Raw genomic sequence first — 21129 nt, 5'->3', positions numbered from 1 at the left:
CCACAGAATGCATTACTTTTGCTGGAAAGTATCATTTATACTTTTACTGTGAGCAACACAAGAGAAAACATTAGCATGCTGTTATTCATTCACCCAGATGAGTTTCTCACAGGGCTGACGTATCCAAGGAGGAATTTACCAACAACAAACATTACAGTAAATAGTATTTCTATTGAAATTTAATGGTGCAATTCGATGTTGGTTCTCTGTGTGTCTGGTTGTACTGTTAAATAAGGCATGTGAGCCTCCCGACACATGCAAAATTAGCCACTAAACAGTTTGTGTTAGATATTAATCTCTCTTGTACAACCATGCACACATCAACTTGCCACTCCACACAAACAACATTTTCAATCGTTTTCTTTGGAAAGAGTTCTGCATTGTCCTTTATGTATATAACAACTTTGTCGATATTGCTATCACGCCTACCACCCTGGGTGGTGTACAGTGATCAATCCTTCGGATTTAAGGCTGGTAGGTATACCGTGTTCACCTCCCTGTACCGGTTCCACCCACAGCAATCAATAAATCAATCAATCAATCATTGGACATGTGTACATCCACTAAAGGAAGGAAGGAGATGTTTTATTTAACAACGCACTCAACACATTTTATTTACGGTTATATGGCGTCGGACTTATGATTAAGGACCACACAGATATTGAGGGAGGAAACCCGCTGTCGCCACTTCTTGGGCTACTCTTTTTCGATTAGCAGCAAGGGATCTTTTATATGCACCATCCCACAGACAGGATAGCACATACCACGGCTTTTGGTATACCAGTCATGGTGCACTGGCTGGAACGAGAAATAGCCCAATGGGCCCACTGACGGGGATCGATCCCATACCGACCGTGCATTTGGCGGACACTTTACCACTGGACTACGTCCCGCCCTACATCTACTGAAGGTTCAAGCATGTCAGTCTCAGTGGATACATCCAAGACAGTTTAACAGCAAGTTTAATGGCTCAATGGGTAGGTGCAAGGCCACTAACTGGCTTCTCTCTCACTAACCCACTGTCCTGGACAGTCCAGATAGCTGATGGGATGTGCCCAGGACAGTGTGCTTGAACCTCAGTTGGATATAAGGATGAAAAATAATTGTAAATGAATGAAATGAAATATCATATCATGCAAGGTCCCATCAGAGCCCGTGCTTATAGAACTTTTAAGTCAAGAATCCAGACCCAATCTCAAATGACATCACACACATACCATTTGTATGGTGCTGTCATGACATTACTGTCTCAGACTCTATTAGTCTAGGGTAGGTACTGGGTTCGGATCCCAGTCGAGGCATGGGATTTTTAATCCAGATACCGACTCCAAACCCTGAGTGAGTGCTCCGCAAGGCTCAATGGGTAGGTGTAAACCACTTGCACCGACCAGTGATCCATAACTGGTTCAACAAAGGCCATGGTTTGTGCTATCCTGCCTGTGGGAAGCGCAAATAAAAGATCCCTTGCTGCTAATCGGAAAGAGTAGCCCAAGTAGTGGCGACAGCGGGTTTCCTCTCCAAATCTGTGTGGTCGTTAACCATATGTCTGACGCCATATAACCATAAATAAAATGTGTTGAGTGCAACGTTAAATAAAACATTTCTTTCTTTCTTTCTATTAGAGTTTTGACTCTAAAAGTTATATAAGCACCAGGCCAGGTATATTCATTTCGTTCAAAAAGCCAGGAACATTATGACCAATATTTATGAACGGTAGCCTATTTATCCCTTAATCACATGCATTATATAAATAAAATTATGAAATGTTTATGTTTATTTAATCATTTAGCACACAAATTAATATAAACTCTTCTAGTGTAAGAACAAATATCCGTGCTCTAAATAAATTTGAATAAAATATTTGTTTACCTGTGATTAGACAAGAAACAAATTCCACTTTGTACACATTCTTCTATCAGTTAAAGTTTTCCTTGAAACTTGCATGAAAACTGAAGCAGTTTGACCAACCACAGGCATGCCAAGCCATTTTATTTCTAAAACATCTTTTAAATATACAAATAATTCCAACAGTTGCCATTCAATGTGCGAGACATTTTTTTGCCACATCCTTAAATCTGGGTCAACAGAATATCAGATTAATTTTTTGGCAAACGTTACCAATAGATAAATCAAATCTCACCACAAAATTTGAAAACCATAAAATATATAATGAAAAACGATCATAAATTTTGAAATAATGTACCAATGGGGACAGGATCTAGCTCAGTCAGTGAAATACTTGCCCGAGCTTCTTGTGTTGTAGGATCAAATCACCTCAGTGAACCCATTCTCCATTTTGCTGTCCCAACCATGGCCTTTGATATATCAAAAGCCATGGTATGTTCTGTCCTGCATACAAAAGATCCATTGTTGCTAATGGAAAAAAAATAGGTTTCCTAAAAGACTACAAGTACAAAAATTAACAAATGTTGGACATCCAATAGCAGATGATTAATAAATCAATGTGCTCTAGTGGTGTCGTTAAACAAAACATACCCAGTACTTTTAACTTTGTTACTGACGTAACTGACCCTTGCTGAAGTTTGTGTAAGAATGAAAGACACGTAGAACTAACGTATTTCCTCTCTGCTGGAATCTCAATACAGGAATGAAGTCAAGAGGATCAAACCTTGATGTCAAAGACTTAGATGAAAATCATTAACAGATGAAAATGGCTTACAAATGTCAAGGGCTTCTCCACCAAACAATGGAGTAAGGCCTTGATACACATGGCAGCCAACATTGAAACATAGCCCAGAGATAATGTTCGCTATAAATCAAGAAATCAGATATTCTTGAAGTGACAACAATCTTTTCAGCAAAATATGTTGATGGCAAAAAGGTACAATAAAAACCAACTCAATTATCTTACAGTGAAAACCCAAGATGGTGTTGTCGTTTTGATATAATGCATATGCATGTTGCTTTGTTTACTTTTCATTGTATGTTATTGTTATCAGGGTTTTATTTCAGAAATTTAATTGACTTAATGCCCATAGATATTTCACACTAAATTGGGAATATGTAAATGGGAAAAAAGAAAGGAAAAAAGGTATAGCAGGGAAAAAACAACAAAATACATGTAGGTCCTATGGTTCAAATTTGATCTGTAACAAATGTTTAGGAGTTCAAAATACTTCCTTAGGTTAACTTTGTAATAAAGTAACGTTAAAAGTTTATTTTGTTTAACAACACCACTAGAGCACATTGATTGATTAATTATCAGCTATTGGATATCAAACATTTGGTAAAACCGGTTTATTGTTTTAGAGACAAAATCTGCTATAAAGTTCTACTGGTAGCAAGGGATCTTTTTAAAGCACTTTCCCAGACAGGAGAGCACATACCACAGCCTTTGATATACCATTCATGCTGCACTGATTAGGACAGGGTGGGGGGGGGGGGGGGGGGGCGGGAACAATCAGAGGCTCCCCAGGTGTATGCTAGATCCTGCCCCAAACTAAAGTTAAAACCAAACAAAACTATATTTTGCCAAGTTTTATTTAAATATGGAGTGGGTGGGGGTGATTTAGCTCAGTCAGTTGAGTGCTCGCTTGAGGTGCTTGTTTCGCAGGATTGATTCACCTCGGCAGATTCATTCAACTGATTAGGGTTTTTCCTTGTTCCATCCAGTGCACAACTAGTCAAAGGCTGTGGTATGTGCTTTCCTGTCTCTGGAAAAGTGCATATAAAAGATCCCTTTCTGCATAAGAAAATGTAGCAGATTTCCTCTGATGACTACGTGTCAGAATTACCAAATGTTTGACATCCAATAGCTGATGATTAATAAATCAATGTGCTCTAGTGGTGTTGTTAAACAAACCAAACTTCTTCAAATATCAGGAGATGACAAGTTTGTTTTTAAGACTATTTAAGTTTTATAAAAATTATTGAAAATCCTACATTAAAATAGCTTTCTGGCTATTAAAGAAAAAAAACACCATAAGTTAACTTTGAATAGTGATATAATTTGCTGTGATGGGGGAAATCGCACAAATAAAATGCATAGATATCATCACAAATGGACAAACATTAAACCTACTCAAGCAGCCACCTGTGTTAAAAGGTCACTGTCACCTCACTACTCTAAGGAAGAAAGTCTGAACTACAAGTACAGTACAGTGTTGCGGGCGGACCATGGCCTTTCAGAAATAGAAAATATCACATTCAGCTTGAAATACACAACAATGAGTCAGCAATCAAAGGATGGAATGTTTTTATTTCTAATAAAACAGAAAGTAAAGTGGTTCATATTAAACAAACACAACCAAAAAATAAAATCACTCAGTATAGATTATGCCTCTTTGAGATTGGAAGAACTGTATAAATAATTTCAACCAGAAAATAAGCTGATTATCTTGAAGGGGATGCATATGAATATATATAAACTACAATGGCTACAGGCTATATCATATCTCTGTGATCAAGGCACTTAACTACATTTAGCTTCACTCATACAAGAGAGATAGCAATAAAATGCATAGATAACATCATAAATGGAGACAATTAAACCTGCTCAAGCAGCCACCTGTCTTAAGGTCACCGTCACCTTACTATTCTATAGCAGGAATCAAAATGGCATGTGGCCAGGTAGCCAAATGCGACCAATGTCCTGTTTGGGTGACTTAATTATTAAAAAATAATGGCGTTAGTCGGCCAAATAATATTATCTTCTTTAGAGCTATAACATATGAGCCACTATTAATGTTTATATTCCACATTAAAATCTTGCTCGTGGTTCACTTATCATAATTTGACAACATGCAATATTATTTTTAGGGCTACCATATTTTTTTTACAAGGTTCGAACCCTACATAGAGTAAAAAAACTAATAATGACCTATATTAAGTAGCCATCTTTTATGAAGTAGCCAAATGTATTTTTGAACCCATGGTTTGATAAGTAAAAAAAATAAAGAGCCAGTTTAACAAAGCATGTTTTTTTTTAAACATAGATGTTATAAATAAGTGTAGTACACACGTGTAAGTCAAAAACAAGCTTTATAAATTCAGCCAATAATGTTTTACAAAAGTGAAAATGTTTAAATAATGTAAATTATATGCTTAAAAAATAACTGGTTGACAAGGTTGGAATGAATTTCTTGAGCATAGCAAATACCACTGACCACAATTTGTGAATGATTCCGAATATTAAATCAGTTGACAATTTGATCAATAAAAATAAATTTGTGAGCTACCCAGACACTTCCATGTCTAACTTCATCTGATTATAAAAATATATGTAAACTTACATTATGTATATATTTAAATATACATGTACGATGTATGTTTATATATAATAAAATATAAAAGGAAGGAATGGTGCCAAATAACAGTTTAACGACATAATTGACAAAACCTTGAACATCCCAAGATGGCTGCTGTAACAGGTTTCACTGTGTTTTACTTTTATCTGTAAATGGAAGACAAAAGGAAAAGTAAGAACCAACAGTGGTCCCACATGTATGTTTTGCTTCACTGATATAAATTTTCTATGAAATCTTTGCATACCGAAATCTACCATTACCTACATGCATATTTTATTTTTTAAGAATACAAAATTAGAACATACAATAAACATGTTACTCATGTAAATGAGGAATATACGTCAAAACACTGGCAGTCAATATACATATGCAAATTATTGCATAAACTGTAAAGAAAATATGCAAATGCATAGACTATACATAAAAGGAATAACATGTATCATTATGACCAGCGTAACCAGCAATCCCACAGCACTAGTAAAAACAATACTAATATATCTGGGCCCCGTTCCACGAAACAACTGTAGCTACGGTTAATTGTAGTGACTCAAGGTAAGTTTTACAACTGGCACCGTAAACTTTACAGCTGATAAAATAAATAAATAATAAATTGATTACCGTCTTTTTGGAACATCTTGGATATATTCATTGGTATTGGACATCCATGAAGTAACTTTGTCAGTTTATCTGCTAAGCGATAATTGCCATATGCATAAGACATGACAGTTATCACCTGTATTTTTGTGTGAATGTTGTATGGCCTAGACTGTTTTTCATCAAACGCAGAGTTTCACCATTTTCACACAAAAAGTTGGTATCCTTCTTAAAAAATGATGAAATCATCATCTAACTGCCATTTGACAGCTACGTTAGTGGCTTACAACTGCCTCATATCAATTGTACATTATCACTGAAATTTATGACAAAAGTAAGCTATGCCGCGTCGTTGAACGGGCTGGTGATCATAGAAAAAAATTAAGGTCACGATGGTAGGTATTTACGATGATAGTAGTGCTAAGATTGCTTCGTGGAACGGGGCCCTGGGGTCTTAATTCACATAGCTCTCATCAGCTCTCTTAATTTAGCAACATTGCATAATCCTTTTAAGCCCTTTAGCAATTCTGGTAATACGAGCATGGAAGGAACAACTACAATGTACCTAACAAATAGCATTGTCAATCATGATACATTGTTTATAAGATCTCAAAATGAGATTAATGCAGTTGCTTTATATTTAGTGAATACACCAAAATCTGATCACAGAGTTTTATACCTAGGCACATGGCTTGTGAAACTTTACAGTCTGGACTCCCAAGACTGAAACTGGAAATAATTTGCATGGACGTAGCGACGATTTCTTGGTTGAAACATTTAGGTTTCAAACCCTGATCTCCTTTTATAATCATACCACAGACCTACAAAGGTTTTGGATTAGGAATTTTAACTGTATGAAAACCAGGTTTGAGACATTACATATCAAATCAAAGAAAATGTAGGCAAGCAAATCCATGAACAAATAACAGAGCCAAACAAACAAAGAGACACACGAGAGTAAAGGTCTTATTAGCTCAGAGCCTGGATATTTTTAATACTTTGTTACAAATGAAGCAAAGAACACAAATAAAAAGTTATGATAATGGAATGACCTAAGGCAATGACTAAGCATGTCTGATTGTAACAGCAGTAAGTGAAAATAAAAACTGGCACTCAAGTAATGTAAATACAACTGTATACCTGCCAAACAGGAAAACCCGCCTTATGTTTCTGACATAATAATGTGACCCAAAAACAAAACTGAATTATGAAATGAAAGAAAAGAAATATTTATTTAATTATTTAATGATATATTTGATGTCTTACTTAAAGTTGCAGACCCCAGTTTGAACCCGTGAAAATAGGCGCTAAGTTTGGTTATGGCGTAAAAAAAAAGAAAATTGTGTGTTTCCGTTTCCCGACCGACCCTAATACATTTGACTACCAAAAAAAAAAAAAAAAAAAAAAAAAAAAAAAAAAAAAACCCTCCCCACCTCAACATCTACCACGATTTTTGCAGACAGGATATATGCAGTATGTCAAGAACACGGTTTAAAAAAAAAAAGAAAAAAAAAAAAAGTTCCTACCTATTTTTTCCAGAGATGAAACCTGAAACACACATATTATTTTTTGGGGGCCTAATCTACCAACCTGTAACACATCTGACTAAAGTTACCATAGAGAGAAACAAGAGTTTGAAATGGGGAAATACCCTCTAAAATGGCCTACAGCTCATCTCAATAACAGTTACTTCTTAGTAGTATGTGCATTTTTAGAATTATGAAAAATGCATTTCGTGCATTAGAAACATCAGGATGACCACAGACACTTAAAATATTTATTTCAAACAAGAAAATAACAGTAATTGTTAAAACGGGCTCTATTAGTGAAAATTATGCCGTAGTGTTTTAAAAACTAGGGTCTAGAACTTTAAAAATGGTTATTTTAATGCTTAGTCAAAGGAGAAATACAGGAAACCTGGTCCTACCATACAGGCTACTCAAACATATATGTTAAACACAAGTGGTTATTTCCCTTGTGTAATACAGTTTTTATTTACTGAGGAAGACATATCAAAATATACCCCTACTGGCAATTAAAATATCTATGTCAATGTATACACTATGAAGATATTATGCATAATCATTAAAAATAACAATGTCAAAACAATCACTTTATCATATCAAGTTAGACCAGAAAAATATATTAATATTGATAAGTATGTAAGTAAATAAAGCAGAATGGTAAACCATTGTGATAAAGTCTAATTATTATCCTGCCCCTTGCAATTACAACAAACAGAAAAGGAATCGAAATGTTTTTTCTTTAAAATAAAAAACAAAAAACAGTATCAACAAAATAAACATTCACAGCTCTTTCTGAATCAATGGTATTAAAGTAAATATACCTATTTATGTCACATACAATTCACAAAAACCACTGATCAAAAAGATAAAAATGTTATTCCATTACAATAATAAAAATATCACCAAAACCCAACTAAAATGTTATGTTAAATGCATAAATATTTGTTGATAGTGAAAACAAAATTTAGTAATCAATATTGCAGCATGGAGAATAGAGACTTCAGCATAAACTGTTCTCATAACAGTGTTAACACAGTTGTTTGTTTTTTATACAAATAACATGACATGATTTGGCTGTGTTGTACCGTACATTATTGTACTTGTATGCAAATAAAACTGATACAGTTGTGATATTGTTGATTGTATGTTACAAACAATTACTAAAACCACACTGAGAACGCACCTTTCCATACAACAGGAATGTATAAAGTCCAATTCAGAAGTACTAATGTTATTCCCCAACAGCAAAAAAAACAAAAAAAACAAATACAGTACTGCAAGAAAACATTGCTTGCAGTGATAACATAAATAACTGTTATGAATATAATATGCATATATAATTCAATTATTTACATATATTATTATTATTATATAGAAGATACTCCCAGAGTGTCTTGTGATATCATAATTTATCAGCACGAGTTGATAAAAGTATGAAATCCAAGGCTTGCTGAGGATTTTTATACTTTTATCAAAGGGTGCTGATAAAATATAAAATAACATGATTTGGAAGTCAGTTCTGATAATACGAGAATGGAAGGGATTCTTTATTTTTCCAACTGAGTTTTTAGCCTAGGAATGATATTTGTGTCAAGGTATGTGCTGTTAAATTCTATGGTGGCAAAAGAGTATAAAATTTCAACTCCATCAAAACTATCAATATCGAGAACTAAAAACCAAAACTGGTTATGTCCAAAAAACAAAACCCCCAAAACAAGACTAACATGTAGTATTGATGTTTTAAAATTTCTGTAAAATCTTAAAATCAAGCAATTTATTAATGTATTCAAGTTATATAGCTATACATCACCCCTGCTAAATATATCCCCTGGAGAAAAAAAAAAAAAAAAAAAAAAAAAAAAGACCACCATAAGAAGAAGAAAATGAAATGTGTTTTCTAATTTTCACAAAAGGTGGACATGAACAATTCTGGTTGTCAGTCATCGACATCAAAATATTTTAAGTTTCAAGGTGTAAACAATATTAAAGGTAAACAAGCCTAAACAAATTATTTCAGTACTGTATCACATGTTCACAACTCAAATACATGGAATGCAAAATACTTATGTGTACTATAAATATTCATTTGATAATAAAAAAATAAACAAACAAAGAAATACAATGAATATAAATCTGTCAACAAGAGTAAAGAAAATATTTTAAAATAATAACTAAAGAATAATTAACAACAGTCAACTGAAGTAGAAACTAATAGGATTTCACTAATACTATTGTATTCAACATAAACTATATTCCAGAAATAACAGATGGTGATGGTAGTGTTGGGTCTGGGTGAGGTGGTGGTGATATTAAAAACAAATGCCTGGAGAATTTTTCTGAAGTACGTACTATTATATCTAACCAGTGGATTTTTTTTTTTTTTTTTTTTTTTTTTTTTTTTTTTAATGTGTATGGGATATAGGGGGTACTGAACAAGTACACTGTACATTTTGTGTTCACACATTCAAACATATTTTGTGCACCTTTAATTTCATTTTATGTTTTCTTCTTAGATACCGCTTCCCAAAAATCCACTCCATGTTATCATTTCTGGTATTTTAATTTTTTAGCACAATAAATATGAATTATATTAAACTATGAGTAAAATATAAACACAACAATATAGAAAATAAGCTTTAACAGTTAATATCTTGGTTTATAGTTCAAAAATATCCAGAAAATAATACAACATAAGTAAAAAGTAAAACGATACATACATATAATATGCCACAACAGATTACAACTAGGTGGAAATAATGTATGTATCACAAACATCATGGTAAGTGTGTACGGCTGGCCTACTGTATGAGAGAAAACAACATTGCCATAGGATATTCGTTTTGATTTTATCACAAATCATGTAGGTTTTTCAATATCCACTTTCCAGCTATTTATATGTGGTAAATCAAGTTATGATGGAAGTTACTGAACACAAGGGACATAACTCTTGACAACAATTACTACAGGCAAAATACTGATGATCCAAGTGACAGTATAAAAATACAATATATGTCTAATATATTTTAAAAACTAAAGTGACACTGTGTCTAAAGAATGAAAGAAGAAACCGTCTGATCTCATAGAGTTTTCAAAGGACGGCCTAACATGTACATGTAACATGGCTTTGATGTATCACACTGTAGAACTCTGCATGGTATGGAATTAGTTTACTCACAGATGGGAAAACTGATCTTACAACACAGGCAAAGTGCTCTACCACTAAAACAAACCTTGCCACTGTTTAATCAATAATAGAAAGTATAAAAATGAATAGAGTCGAACTTGGTCTAACGGGCACCTCTATATAATGGCCTCCTGCCCATAACGGACACCCTGACCCCCCCCCCCCAACGTATATACTAATCATGACCCAGTATGTTGAGCTATGTCCCATGAACATGAGTAACAATAAACTAATTGAAGATTAATCAGGCCAATATTTTTTGAAAGTAATGTATCAGGATAGCACTCTTACATAATACAAAAACAAAAATTCCACAAATTTAAATTTCTTCCCCACTATAAAATATTTCTGTGCACTGTGATGAACACCTATAGGTGTATCTGTAAACCACGCTTCACTGACCTAGGACATATAGTTTGTGATAAACTCATCTAAGCGTGAAACTTGAACATTAAACTTTTGGTGCAAACACTGACGCCACTGCTCCCGTCAAAAAAGTAATACCTATATCATGTTTTTTAACTTTGTAAAGGCGAGCCAAAAACAGTACTGTAAAAAGTAATATTGAACAATAATTGTCACCTTATGAAATGAGCAGCATTTAATGAGCACAATTTAAGATATATTGAGAACCAAACCATCAAACATCAATGGAAGTACAATTTAGCAAATATTTAAGAATTAATACGATTACATTGGGTGTAGCTAAAACAAACCAATTTGTATTTCTTTAATTTGCCAAATCACAACTTTCTTTCCTCTCAGCTTAAAGAATCTACATAAGACCAGTTATTGGTTTTGCAGATCCAAACAATGAAACTGTTTTAACTGACAATATTTGAAGTGATGACATTTATAAGAGACATAATACACAACTACGGTAAGTAATATAAAACACCCTTATTATAATTCTATTCATATATAAAATTGAAACAACTTTGAGGCAAATGTATGACCCCTCTCGTTCTCTCTCTATATATCTTGCTCTCTCCCTCTCTCTCTCTCTCTCTCTCTCTCTCTCTCTCTCTCTCTCTCTCTCTCTCTCATCAAAGTAATGGTAGATAAATAAAAGGTTATATTTCATTTCAAAATATATTTGCAAATTCTCTTGAATAGGTCTACCATGATAATAATTAACACACGTAACCTTTTTCCAAATAAAAAAATAAATAAATAAATAATAAATCAAAATAAACAAAACACACCCAACACAAAATTAGAACATTTCAAGTAGATATTAGAAATAAGAAATGTTAACACGATCACCAGCAAAAGTATTAATAAAATATTTTCTCAATATTGCAAAAAATACAGTTTGTGATTATATCAAGGCACATCCTATTGAGCATACAACTATATAATTATGTAATATCAGCAGTTTGTCATGGATAACTTAACAGTACAATCTGTTAATAATGAAAAATATTTCACGTCATGTTTTTCTATAGAGATCAGTCTATATATAGATCGGTCTATTTAGAGACCCTGAAATAGTTTTTACTAAGTTGGGCATGCAATATTAATTTTAAAAAGAAGCTGAATTCAGTAAAAAAAAGTAGCACTATTATAAAATAATTATAATATAAAGCCTGCTTTCCATTAATGGGATTCCGCATAAATTTACTGTTCACTTTTCCACACATCGAAATGTGTTTTTTCAGACTCCATATTTACTATATAAAACTTGACATTGTTGAAATGCATTTTTAAGCCACTAGTAAATACTTTACGTTATGAATCACCACATTGGAAAACCTGAACAGAAAAATCACCCATCAACAGACTTATTTTAGTGTACTAAATGCATGCAAAATTGCATATATGGAATAGGTACTGTGTATATGCACAGTATTGACAAATATGTGCGAAATCGCATTGACGCTTACACAATTTTGTTGCATTTTATTTGGTTAATAAAACGCTAACTCTTTACTCTTTAGAAATTTTCAAACAAAATTTGCCGAAGTGAAAACAATAGTATTAGTCTGGATTCAGCATTGCAAGAAATATGTTACCTGTTAATCACAGCACTTTACACAACAAAGAAAGCTGCAAAAATAAGGAATTAAAGGAACTGAAATATACTTATATATATATATCATCTTAACATTTTCCATTAAATACAGACAAATTGTATATGTGGTACATAAGAAAAACCCATATAGAGAACTTAAAATTTCAATATTATGACTAAGGGCCAGCTTTGGCACTCGCCAAATTCGCCAACTGCGTATTTCAAGAACAACTGTTGAATTTTAGTTTAATTTGGTGAAATAATTTCATGAAATAAGTTATGGTTTGTTGGAAAATAACTGGGTTTCTGCAGTTTTTGAAGTAGGATTGATAATTTGGTGAAATAATTTCATGAAATAAGTTATGGTTTGTTGGAAAATAACCGGGTTTCTGCAGTTTTTGAAGTAGGATTGATAACTTGGTGAAATAATTTCATGAAATAAGTTATGGTTTGTTGGAAAATAACTGGGTTTCTGCAGTTTTTGGAGTATGATTGATGATTTGGTGAAATAATTTCATGAAATAAGTTATGGTTTGTTGGAAAATAACCGGGTTTCTGCAGTTTTTGAAGTAGGATTGATGACTTGGTGAAATAATTTCATGAAATAAGTTATGGTTTGTTGGAAAATAAATGGGTTTCTGCAGTTTTTGAAGTAGGATTGATAACTTGGTGAAATAATTTCATGAAATAAGTTATGGTTTGTTGGAAAATAACCGGGTTTCTGCAGTTTTTGAAGTAGGATTGATAAATTGGTGAAATAATTTCATGAAATAAGTTATGGTTTGTTGGAAAATAACCGGGTTTCTGCAGTTTTTGAAGTAGGATTGATAACTTGGTGAAATAATTTCATGAAATAAGTTATGGTTTGTTGGAAAATAACCGGGTTTCTGCAGTTTTTGAAGTAGGATTGATAACTTGGTGAAATAATTTCATGAAATAAGTTATGGTTTGTTGGAAAATAACTGGGTTTCTGCAGTTTTTGGAGTATGATTGATGATTTGGTGAAATAATTTCATGAAATAAGTTATGGTTTGTTGGAAAATAACCGGGTTTCTGCAGTTTTTGAAGTAGGATTGATGACTTGGTGAAATAATTTCATGAAATAAGTTATGGTTTGTTGGAAAATAACCGGGTTTCTGCAGTTCTTGAAGTAGGATTGATAACTTGGTGAAATAATTTCATGAAATAAGTTATGGTTTGTTGGAAAATAACCGGGTTTCTGCAGTTTTTGAAGTAGGATTGATAATTTGGTGAAATAATTTCATGAAATAAGTTATGGTTTGTTGGAAAATAACCGGGTTTCTGCAGTTTTTGAAGTAGGATTGATAACTTGGTGAAATAATTTCATGAAATAAGTTATGGTTTGTTGGAAAATAAATGGGTTTCTGCAGTTTTTGAAGTAGGATTGATAACTTGGTGAAATAATTTCATGAAATAAGTTATGGTTTGTTGGAAAATAACCGGGTTTCTGCAGTTTTTGAAGTAGGATTGATAACTTGGTGAAATAATTTCATGAAATAAGTTATGGTTTGTTGGAAAATAACTGGGTTTCTGCAGTTTTTGAAGTAGGATTGATAATTTGGTGAAATAATTTCATGAAATAAGTTATGGTTTGTTGGAAAATAAATGGGTTTCTGCAGTTTTTGAAGTATGATTGATAATTTGGTGAAATTTTCTGCTGACCCAGAGCTAGACCCGATGACTGTAGTAAATATAAAATAGCCAGAATAAAATTCAATGACTAGATAAATGAACAAATTTGGTATTAATCACCTATCTCACAAAATTTACCCTGCCATCATTAGAAGGGAACTATATTCTGCTAATAAAATGAAAATAAACAAATTTGGTATTTATCACCTACCTCACAAAATTTACCCTGCCATCATTAGAAGGGAACTATATTCTGCTAATAAAATGAAAATGAACAAATTTTGTATTTATCATCTACCTCACAAAATTTACCCTACCATCATTATTATGACTGGGTACTATACTGCTAATAAAATAAAAATAATAATTTCTTCATATGGATCAGTAATTAAATTTTTTACTTTAAAAAATATCAACAATCAACTTGGTAACCATCCATAACATGGTTTTGAATGATCTTGCCACACAGTATCTAGTCTCTAAAAACAATTTACTAATGGTTAAAGGGACATACCCTAGTTTTTAAACACTAAGGCATATTTGTTACTATTATAGCCGTTTTTTGCTAATTGAAATCATACTTTACTTCGATTTTATAGTTTAGATTATCAATTTCCATACATACAAAGTGTTTTTGGTCATCCTGGTGTTTTTAACATCACAAAATACCTTTCTCATATTTCTAAAAACGCACGTGTGTCTGAGAAGTAACATTTATGGAGTCGAGTTTTAGTCTATTTTAGAGGGAATTTCACCATTTCAAAGTCATAGATTAATGTTTCATTGAATTTAACTTTATCCAAATGTGTTGCAGGTTTGTAGATTAACTAAACTTAGTGTTAATATTTACGGGTTGAAACTAGGGTCTGTCCCTTTAAAGAAACTTATTTTTACTACGTTGGTGCCATCTAATACAACACAGTACCCAGTACTTTGTGCTCCTCAAAACCTAGCTATGCCACTTGATGTGTATACATTGAAACCTATTAAATAAACTCTGTGTAGTATTCAGTCATACAAGCACTGTTATTAAAAGGAAAGCTAGACATTCAAGCCAGTGTACGAGTTTTTTTAAACTTAACCAGACTTCAAAAGTTTGTAAAGGGGCGTTCTCATTATGCAATTAGTTGCAACGACTTGTCACATCGATCAAATCGTACTGTGAGAGACCATCTAAACTGGTACGACATTAGTCTTATACACACACGATTCGAGTTGCTACGATGAATTGCATGCAAACAAGTCCGAGTGACAAATAGCGTAATGAGAACGCTGCTTAAACAGAGTTCATCATGCATCCAACATGGAAATAAAAGACGAGCTTCACACAGTCATGTACTGACGCTACTGTTCTTTTAACACTACTGTTCTTTCAGCGCCATCTCCAGCCAGTCTTCATCATCACCACCAGAGTCCATTCCATCTTCGCCAGGAAGAAGCCGGATGTATCTTATTCTTTCTTTCTTCGGAAGACACTTCTGGATGACGAAAAACAGAAAGCTCCAAACAGCACACAGGACACTGGCTGACCAGTACAGAACGGAGCTACCAAAGATGTGCCAAACAACCCCCGAAACGACACTACCCACCGAAAAGCCGATGCCAAAGTAAATGGATGACAATATGGAACGGATGCTTCGGTCGACAGCAGGTCCCACGTTGTAATCGTCGAAGCTGAGGACAGCATACCACATAGCCGTGTGAGTGAACGCATGCATCAGCTCAATGGGAATCACCACCCACGGGTTCCACAGGAAGGAGTAGTAGAGCATGCGCAGAGCCATGGCCACCAGAGAGATGGAGATGACACCAGCATTGCCCAGCTTCCTGATCATCTTCCCGCTGAAGAGAAGCATGGGGATTTCCGCCAACGTTGCGATCGTCACGCACAGACCCATCGTGACCTCCTTCCCGCCCAGATCTTGGATCAACCAGAAGAGGAAGTTGTTGAAAGATGCGTACACCATTCCCAGCAGCAGGAGAGTGAGGACATAGAGAACACTACTGCAGTCGCAGCAGACGATCCTCATGCCCTGGCCAAACTTGCTGGAATACTTCTGCTTGTCCACGCTGGGAATAGGGTAGAAGATGGCCACGATCATGGTGACAACGATAAAGGCAATAAACAGGTAGATGTGGATCAAGAAGTGGTGGATGTTGTATGGCAGAATGCAGTCAGTGTAGTCCACCACCAGGGTTATGATGACTGGAATCAGGATGAAGGCCATGGATCCCGACAGCCTCTGTTTGCCGTATTTCTCTAGGTCGTCAATGCGGTCCAAGAAGTCGAACCACGCGTCATCGGCGACCTTCTCCACGGGACAACTGAGGAATTCCCCAAGGACCACGAGCAGCAGGACAATGAGAAACAGTTCCAGTTCCTTCTCCTTCAGTCCGTTCATCAGCTTCTTCACCCGGTCCTTGACGTCCGACCACGAACCCAGGTAGAATCGCTTCTGAAGTGAGTTCATCTCAGAACGTTTTAGATGGTCTTCTTCTTCTTCATTTAGCCCTGTTTGTAAGTCATTCCAAATTCCACTGATGTCTCTGGTGTGCAGCCTGCTTTTAGGAAGGAATCGACCAACCATGTTTATCACGTCTTTTAAACTCATTTTGCCTTCTTTATAAGACTGAAAGCTTTTCAATATCTCCTGCTTATCTTCCCTAGATAAATTAAGTTGAGAAACAATCGAAAATAACTTTTTAAGCTTTGATTGTTGAAAAGGACTTGTTGGCATTAGCGAGCTTGTAGGAATGGAAGTTGTAGATAATTTTGATATGTTACTTACTGCTTGTGCAGTATTGTAAATGGTTTCGTTAGTCACTGGCATGGTGATAAAGGTACCGGTAGGTTGGATTTTACTAGACATTGTGACACTGTTTGTGCCATAACTATTGTTTCCACCAGACTTATTTACTGTAGTACCTAACACACCGTCTCCACTGTGAAAACTTTTGTTGCAAGAAAACTGATTGTTTGAAACATGACTGTAAACGATAGTCATGGTAAAATAGGTCGCTGCCATGACCATCAGAGAAAATATCAATACAATTCTTCGTTTATTGTAAGCTATTGCACAACGAGCCCAAATGGGAGCCCACACAAATCCCGTAAGTGTTTTGGCAGCTATGATAATTCCTGTCTCCACGGCATTGAGTCCCATCAAACGGAAGAACAGAGTCAAAAACGGTAAAAGGCAGGCTTTGGATGATGCAAAGAAGAACTGGAAGACATTGCATATTAATATAGACCGTGATATATTTACTGTTTCCATGTTGGAATCGTTTTGATTACAGAGAGTATTGCCACAACAGGTTTCTTTCTTCTGGTCAGTCCGGATCAAGATACAGATGTGTTGTTTACATAGCTGAGAAAATCTGAAAATTAAAAATAAAATAATATATAATTATATTATATATATATATATATATATACACACACAAGTCATAATACTACTTAGGCACAAAAACGCAGGTCTGAATTAAAAAAAATAAACAATTGTGGTGCCTGTGAAAATAACCTATGTCAATCAATTTGAGCCTATCAAAAATAACTAAATGTCGAAATAATGTTACTATTGTCCTTTATTAACCATGTATTATACCTGTAGATCTACTTTTCACTATGCAGTGAAACCCATTCAAAACATTACACCCATGGGCCAAATTGAGCCCATTGATTTATTAATCATCGGCTATTGGATGTCAAACATTCGATAATTTTGACATATAGTCTTAGAGAGGAAATCCACTACATTCTTCCATTAGTAACAAGGGATTTTTTATATGCACCATCTCACAGACAGGACAGCACATAGCACAGCCTTTGATATACCAGTCATGGTGCATAGGCTGGAACGCGAAATAGCCCAATAAGCCCACCAACGGGGATCGATCCCAAACTGACCGTGCATCAATCGAGTGCTTTACCACTGGGCTACATCCCGCTCCCTCTGGTAATAAACGCAGTATTATTAAGTACTAGTTAATAATTAATTTTATATTATTGTGTCATTATGTAAAATGGAAGTAATAATTAGTATTTTCTGGCATTACTGAAATAAATGTGGCCAAGAAATAACAACACTTGGCTAGCCACAGCAAACGGCATGACATGCGACGATCTAGTCTGGTGCTAAAATAAAAACATACACTGACAAGGTGTTAAACGTGACCTGTGTACAACTTGGGATCTGGACATTTGTTGTGTGATTTTGTTTTTGAAATCAGATTAGTTCCACTATATTACGGCGACTTTGAAATCTCACTGCCACTAATAACTTGGTGATTTGAACCGAGTTTTGGTGGGAAAAAAAATATATTTTTGCCAGCAAGATTAGGGCTTGTGTGTTGTTTTTTGTTCACTGTAAAATATATATATCAAAAAGTATTAAAACTGAAAAATAACAACTACAATCAATTGTGGATAAAATAATGCAATTTATAAGCACATAGATTGGGGGTGGGGCATTTTGTTCATAATCAAACATGTTCACGTTTCAACAGACTTTCTGACATGCTGTAATTTAATTTGGAAATGAAATACAGTTGATATCTTTCCACAATTAGCCAACTTGAAAACTTAATGTGGTTAAATATACGTTACAACAGAAAAATAACAACCATATAAACATATTTAAATAATTTGTATTTTAGTTATTTTAAAACCAATATTATATGTTTATATTTAATTTTAATTGCTTAATTGACATTTGTCAGAATCGCAACATAAGCTAAGATACTGTTGATAAATATAGACAGCTAATCCGGAGCATGCACATTTCACACTATCTATTGAATTGGCCAATGTATATAATGATCGCTACCCAGTTTAGATGCACAGTTTTGTGTTAAAAGATGTGTTGATTGTTTGAGCCATTTGTAACACATTGGATAATCAGCTTTGCTCGGGTTTATTAATAGACATGGGAAACATCATTTTTCCGGACAAACATGGTGTTCTAGCAACAATTCCACAAGCATGTGCATGATATAAGTCAAAAGACTAATTTAAATATGCACTTTATAACATACTGCATTGAACTTCTTAAGCAAAAATACTTTATTTTGTGTCAGACAAAATGACTGCTAAGATTAAATTACTGACAGTCACTGTCAAAGCTTGACAAATGACAAATTTGTACCGGACAACAACCATGACCTGCCACTTATTTCATAATTTTAATGGAAGTTTTACCTAAGTTTAATAAATGTGACCTTAGAGTTACATCAATCTGTGAAGAAAAACCTCACAAATGAACGACAAGCAAATGACAACAAATCAGATGTTGATTGCACGAACTGTGCATGAGAAAACAAACTAAACGCAGTTGGAAGCATAAAGCAGTTAGGGACATTCATAATTCCCCTGATGCGCAGTCTGTCTGGAATCAATACCCGTCTGTGGACCCATTAGGCTATTTCTCGTTCCTGCCATTGAACCACAATATGGTATATCAAAGGCTATGGTATGTGCTGCCCTGTCTGTAGGATCCTTCGTTTTCATTTTATTTTTACATAAAGCTAACCTGGAATTGTTGACAAAAAGAAAAAGGAAAGAAAGAAAGAAAAAACCCACTAAAATGAAGACGGGTACTTCTTTAAATAAATATATGAGTAAATGTGTAGTCACAGTAGTGAGATTCGTAGCATTTTCGGCAATTCGTCGCATTCACAATATTCAAGCTGCCATCATATTATGATATTGGCAAAATGCAAAGCAAATAGTTTAATAGCACAGAATAATGAACTACATAGCCCGTAATAGAAGACAAACCAAGTAAACAGTTCACTTGGAATTAAACAAATAGAAAAAAAAACATACACATGTTAAACGTTACCACATCACACTTGTTGCTTCTGCACAGCCTTGACTCGGCGACAGTGAACAGCGTATTCGATTGGAGCCATCTGGAGTAATGCTTGATTGAACCGATGTTCATGCAAGTAAACTATTCATCTTTCAACTAAAATTATTATTCTATTTATATTTTGTAACTTTAAAATTTGTTATATAAAGCTATACAATTTCATAAATGAATACAACAAGTAATAACCTAGGTCAGTCCAGTTTAAGTACCTCAAACAGTTTGCATCAAGTAAATTCGTACCATAAATAACGTAGTCCAATAAACAACACTGTTAACTGCAAATGTTTGAACTATAAATAACGCTGATTATTTAATTCATTATTTATCATCAAAGCCAAAACCATTCTTTCTTTTTTTTGTTGGGGGGGGGGGGGGGACATTCTACATTGATTACTAATTAATAGGCCCACTAACGAGGATCGATCCCAAACCGACTGCGCATCAAGCGAGCGCTTTAACACTGAGCTACGCCTCGCCCCAATTTCACGTATATCTATGCATTGTGTCGACGTAAAATCACGTGATCACTGTACAGTAAAATTTAGTACCGATGTTAGCCTACTAATCACTCTCAGAATTGTTCCATTGGCATAGGAATACCTACTTTACATGTTTACACAGTTATCGCTTTGTGGAACTTAGCATCTATTTTATAATTAAACTGCTAACCTATATATTTTATAATTTGTTTTACTTTAGCAGGGGCCTAGCTTCCATATACGCAGGTACGCAGCTGTGTACACCTCCAGTTAGTGGATAACAGCTTCTAGAGGGAGGCACAAGCCTTTATATATATATATATATATATATATATATATATATATATATATATATATATATATATATATATAAAATAGGACATAACAAAATTCGTACAGATCTGGTCGTGTGCGTGCGTGTGTGCACGCGCGCGCGTGTGTGTGTGTGTGTGCATGCGGGCATGTGTGCGTGTGTTTGCATACGTGCGTGCGTGTCTTTAAGGCCACCTTATTTTGCCCCTGGGGCGGTGTCGAGGTGTGGA

General features: G+C 34.5%; 1 protein-coding gene and 1 long non-coding RNA gene across 2 annotated transcripts; both read right to left on the bottom strand.

Moving 5' to 3' along the window:
- Window positions 1–4199: 4199 nt before the first annotated feature.
- On the bottom strand, window positions 4200–14160 carry LOC121378603. Its single transcript, XR_005958749.1, has 2 exons — window positions 5886–14160; window positions 4200–5413 (listed from the first exon to the last, which is right to left on the bottom strand). It is a non-coding gene; the product is annotated as an uncharacterized LOC121378603 (long non-coding RNA).
- A 906-nt stretch (window positions 14161–15066) lies between these two features.
- LOC121378602 (major facilitator superfamily domain-containing protein 6-like protein B) lies at window positions 15067–20117 on the bottom strand. Its single transcript, XM_041506861.1, has 2 exons — window positions 20063–20117; window positions 15067–17616 (listed from the first exon to the last, which is right to left on the bottom strand). The coding sequence occupies exon 2, from the start codon at window positions 17511–17513 to the stop codon at window positions 15600–15602; it is 1914 nt and encodes a 637-aa protein (XP_041362795.1). The 5' UTR covers window positions 17514–17616; window positions 20063–20117; the 3' UTR covers window positions 15067–15599.
- Between the last annotated feature and the right edge of the window lie 1012 nt (window positions 20118–21129).

The sequence above is a fragment of the Gigantopelta aegis genome, chromosome 8, assembly GCF_016097555.1.
Source record: "Gigantopelta aegis isolate Gae_Host chromosome 8, Gae_host_genome, whole genome shotgun sequence".
Taxonomy (NCBI): domain Eukaryota; kingdom Metazoa; phylum Mollusca; class Gastropoda; order Neomphalida; family Peltospiridae; genus Gigantopelta; species Gigantopelta aegis.
The sequence above is the reverse complement of the archived record's forward strand: the minus strand, read 5'-3'. Positions and strand labels throughout refer to the sequence as shown.

What these genes read in the sequence shown, in the direction of transcription:
- LOC121378602 (XM_041506861.1), bottom strand. Translation starts at nt 17,513, where the DNA reads ATGGAAACAGTAAATATATCACGGTCTATATTAATATGCAATGTCTTC.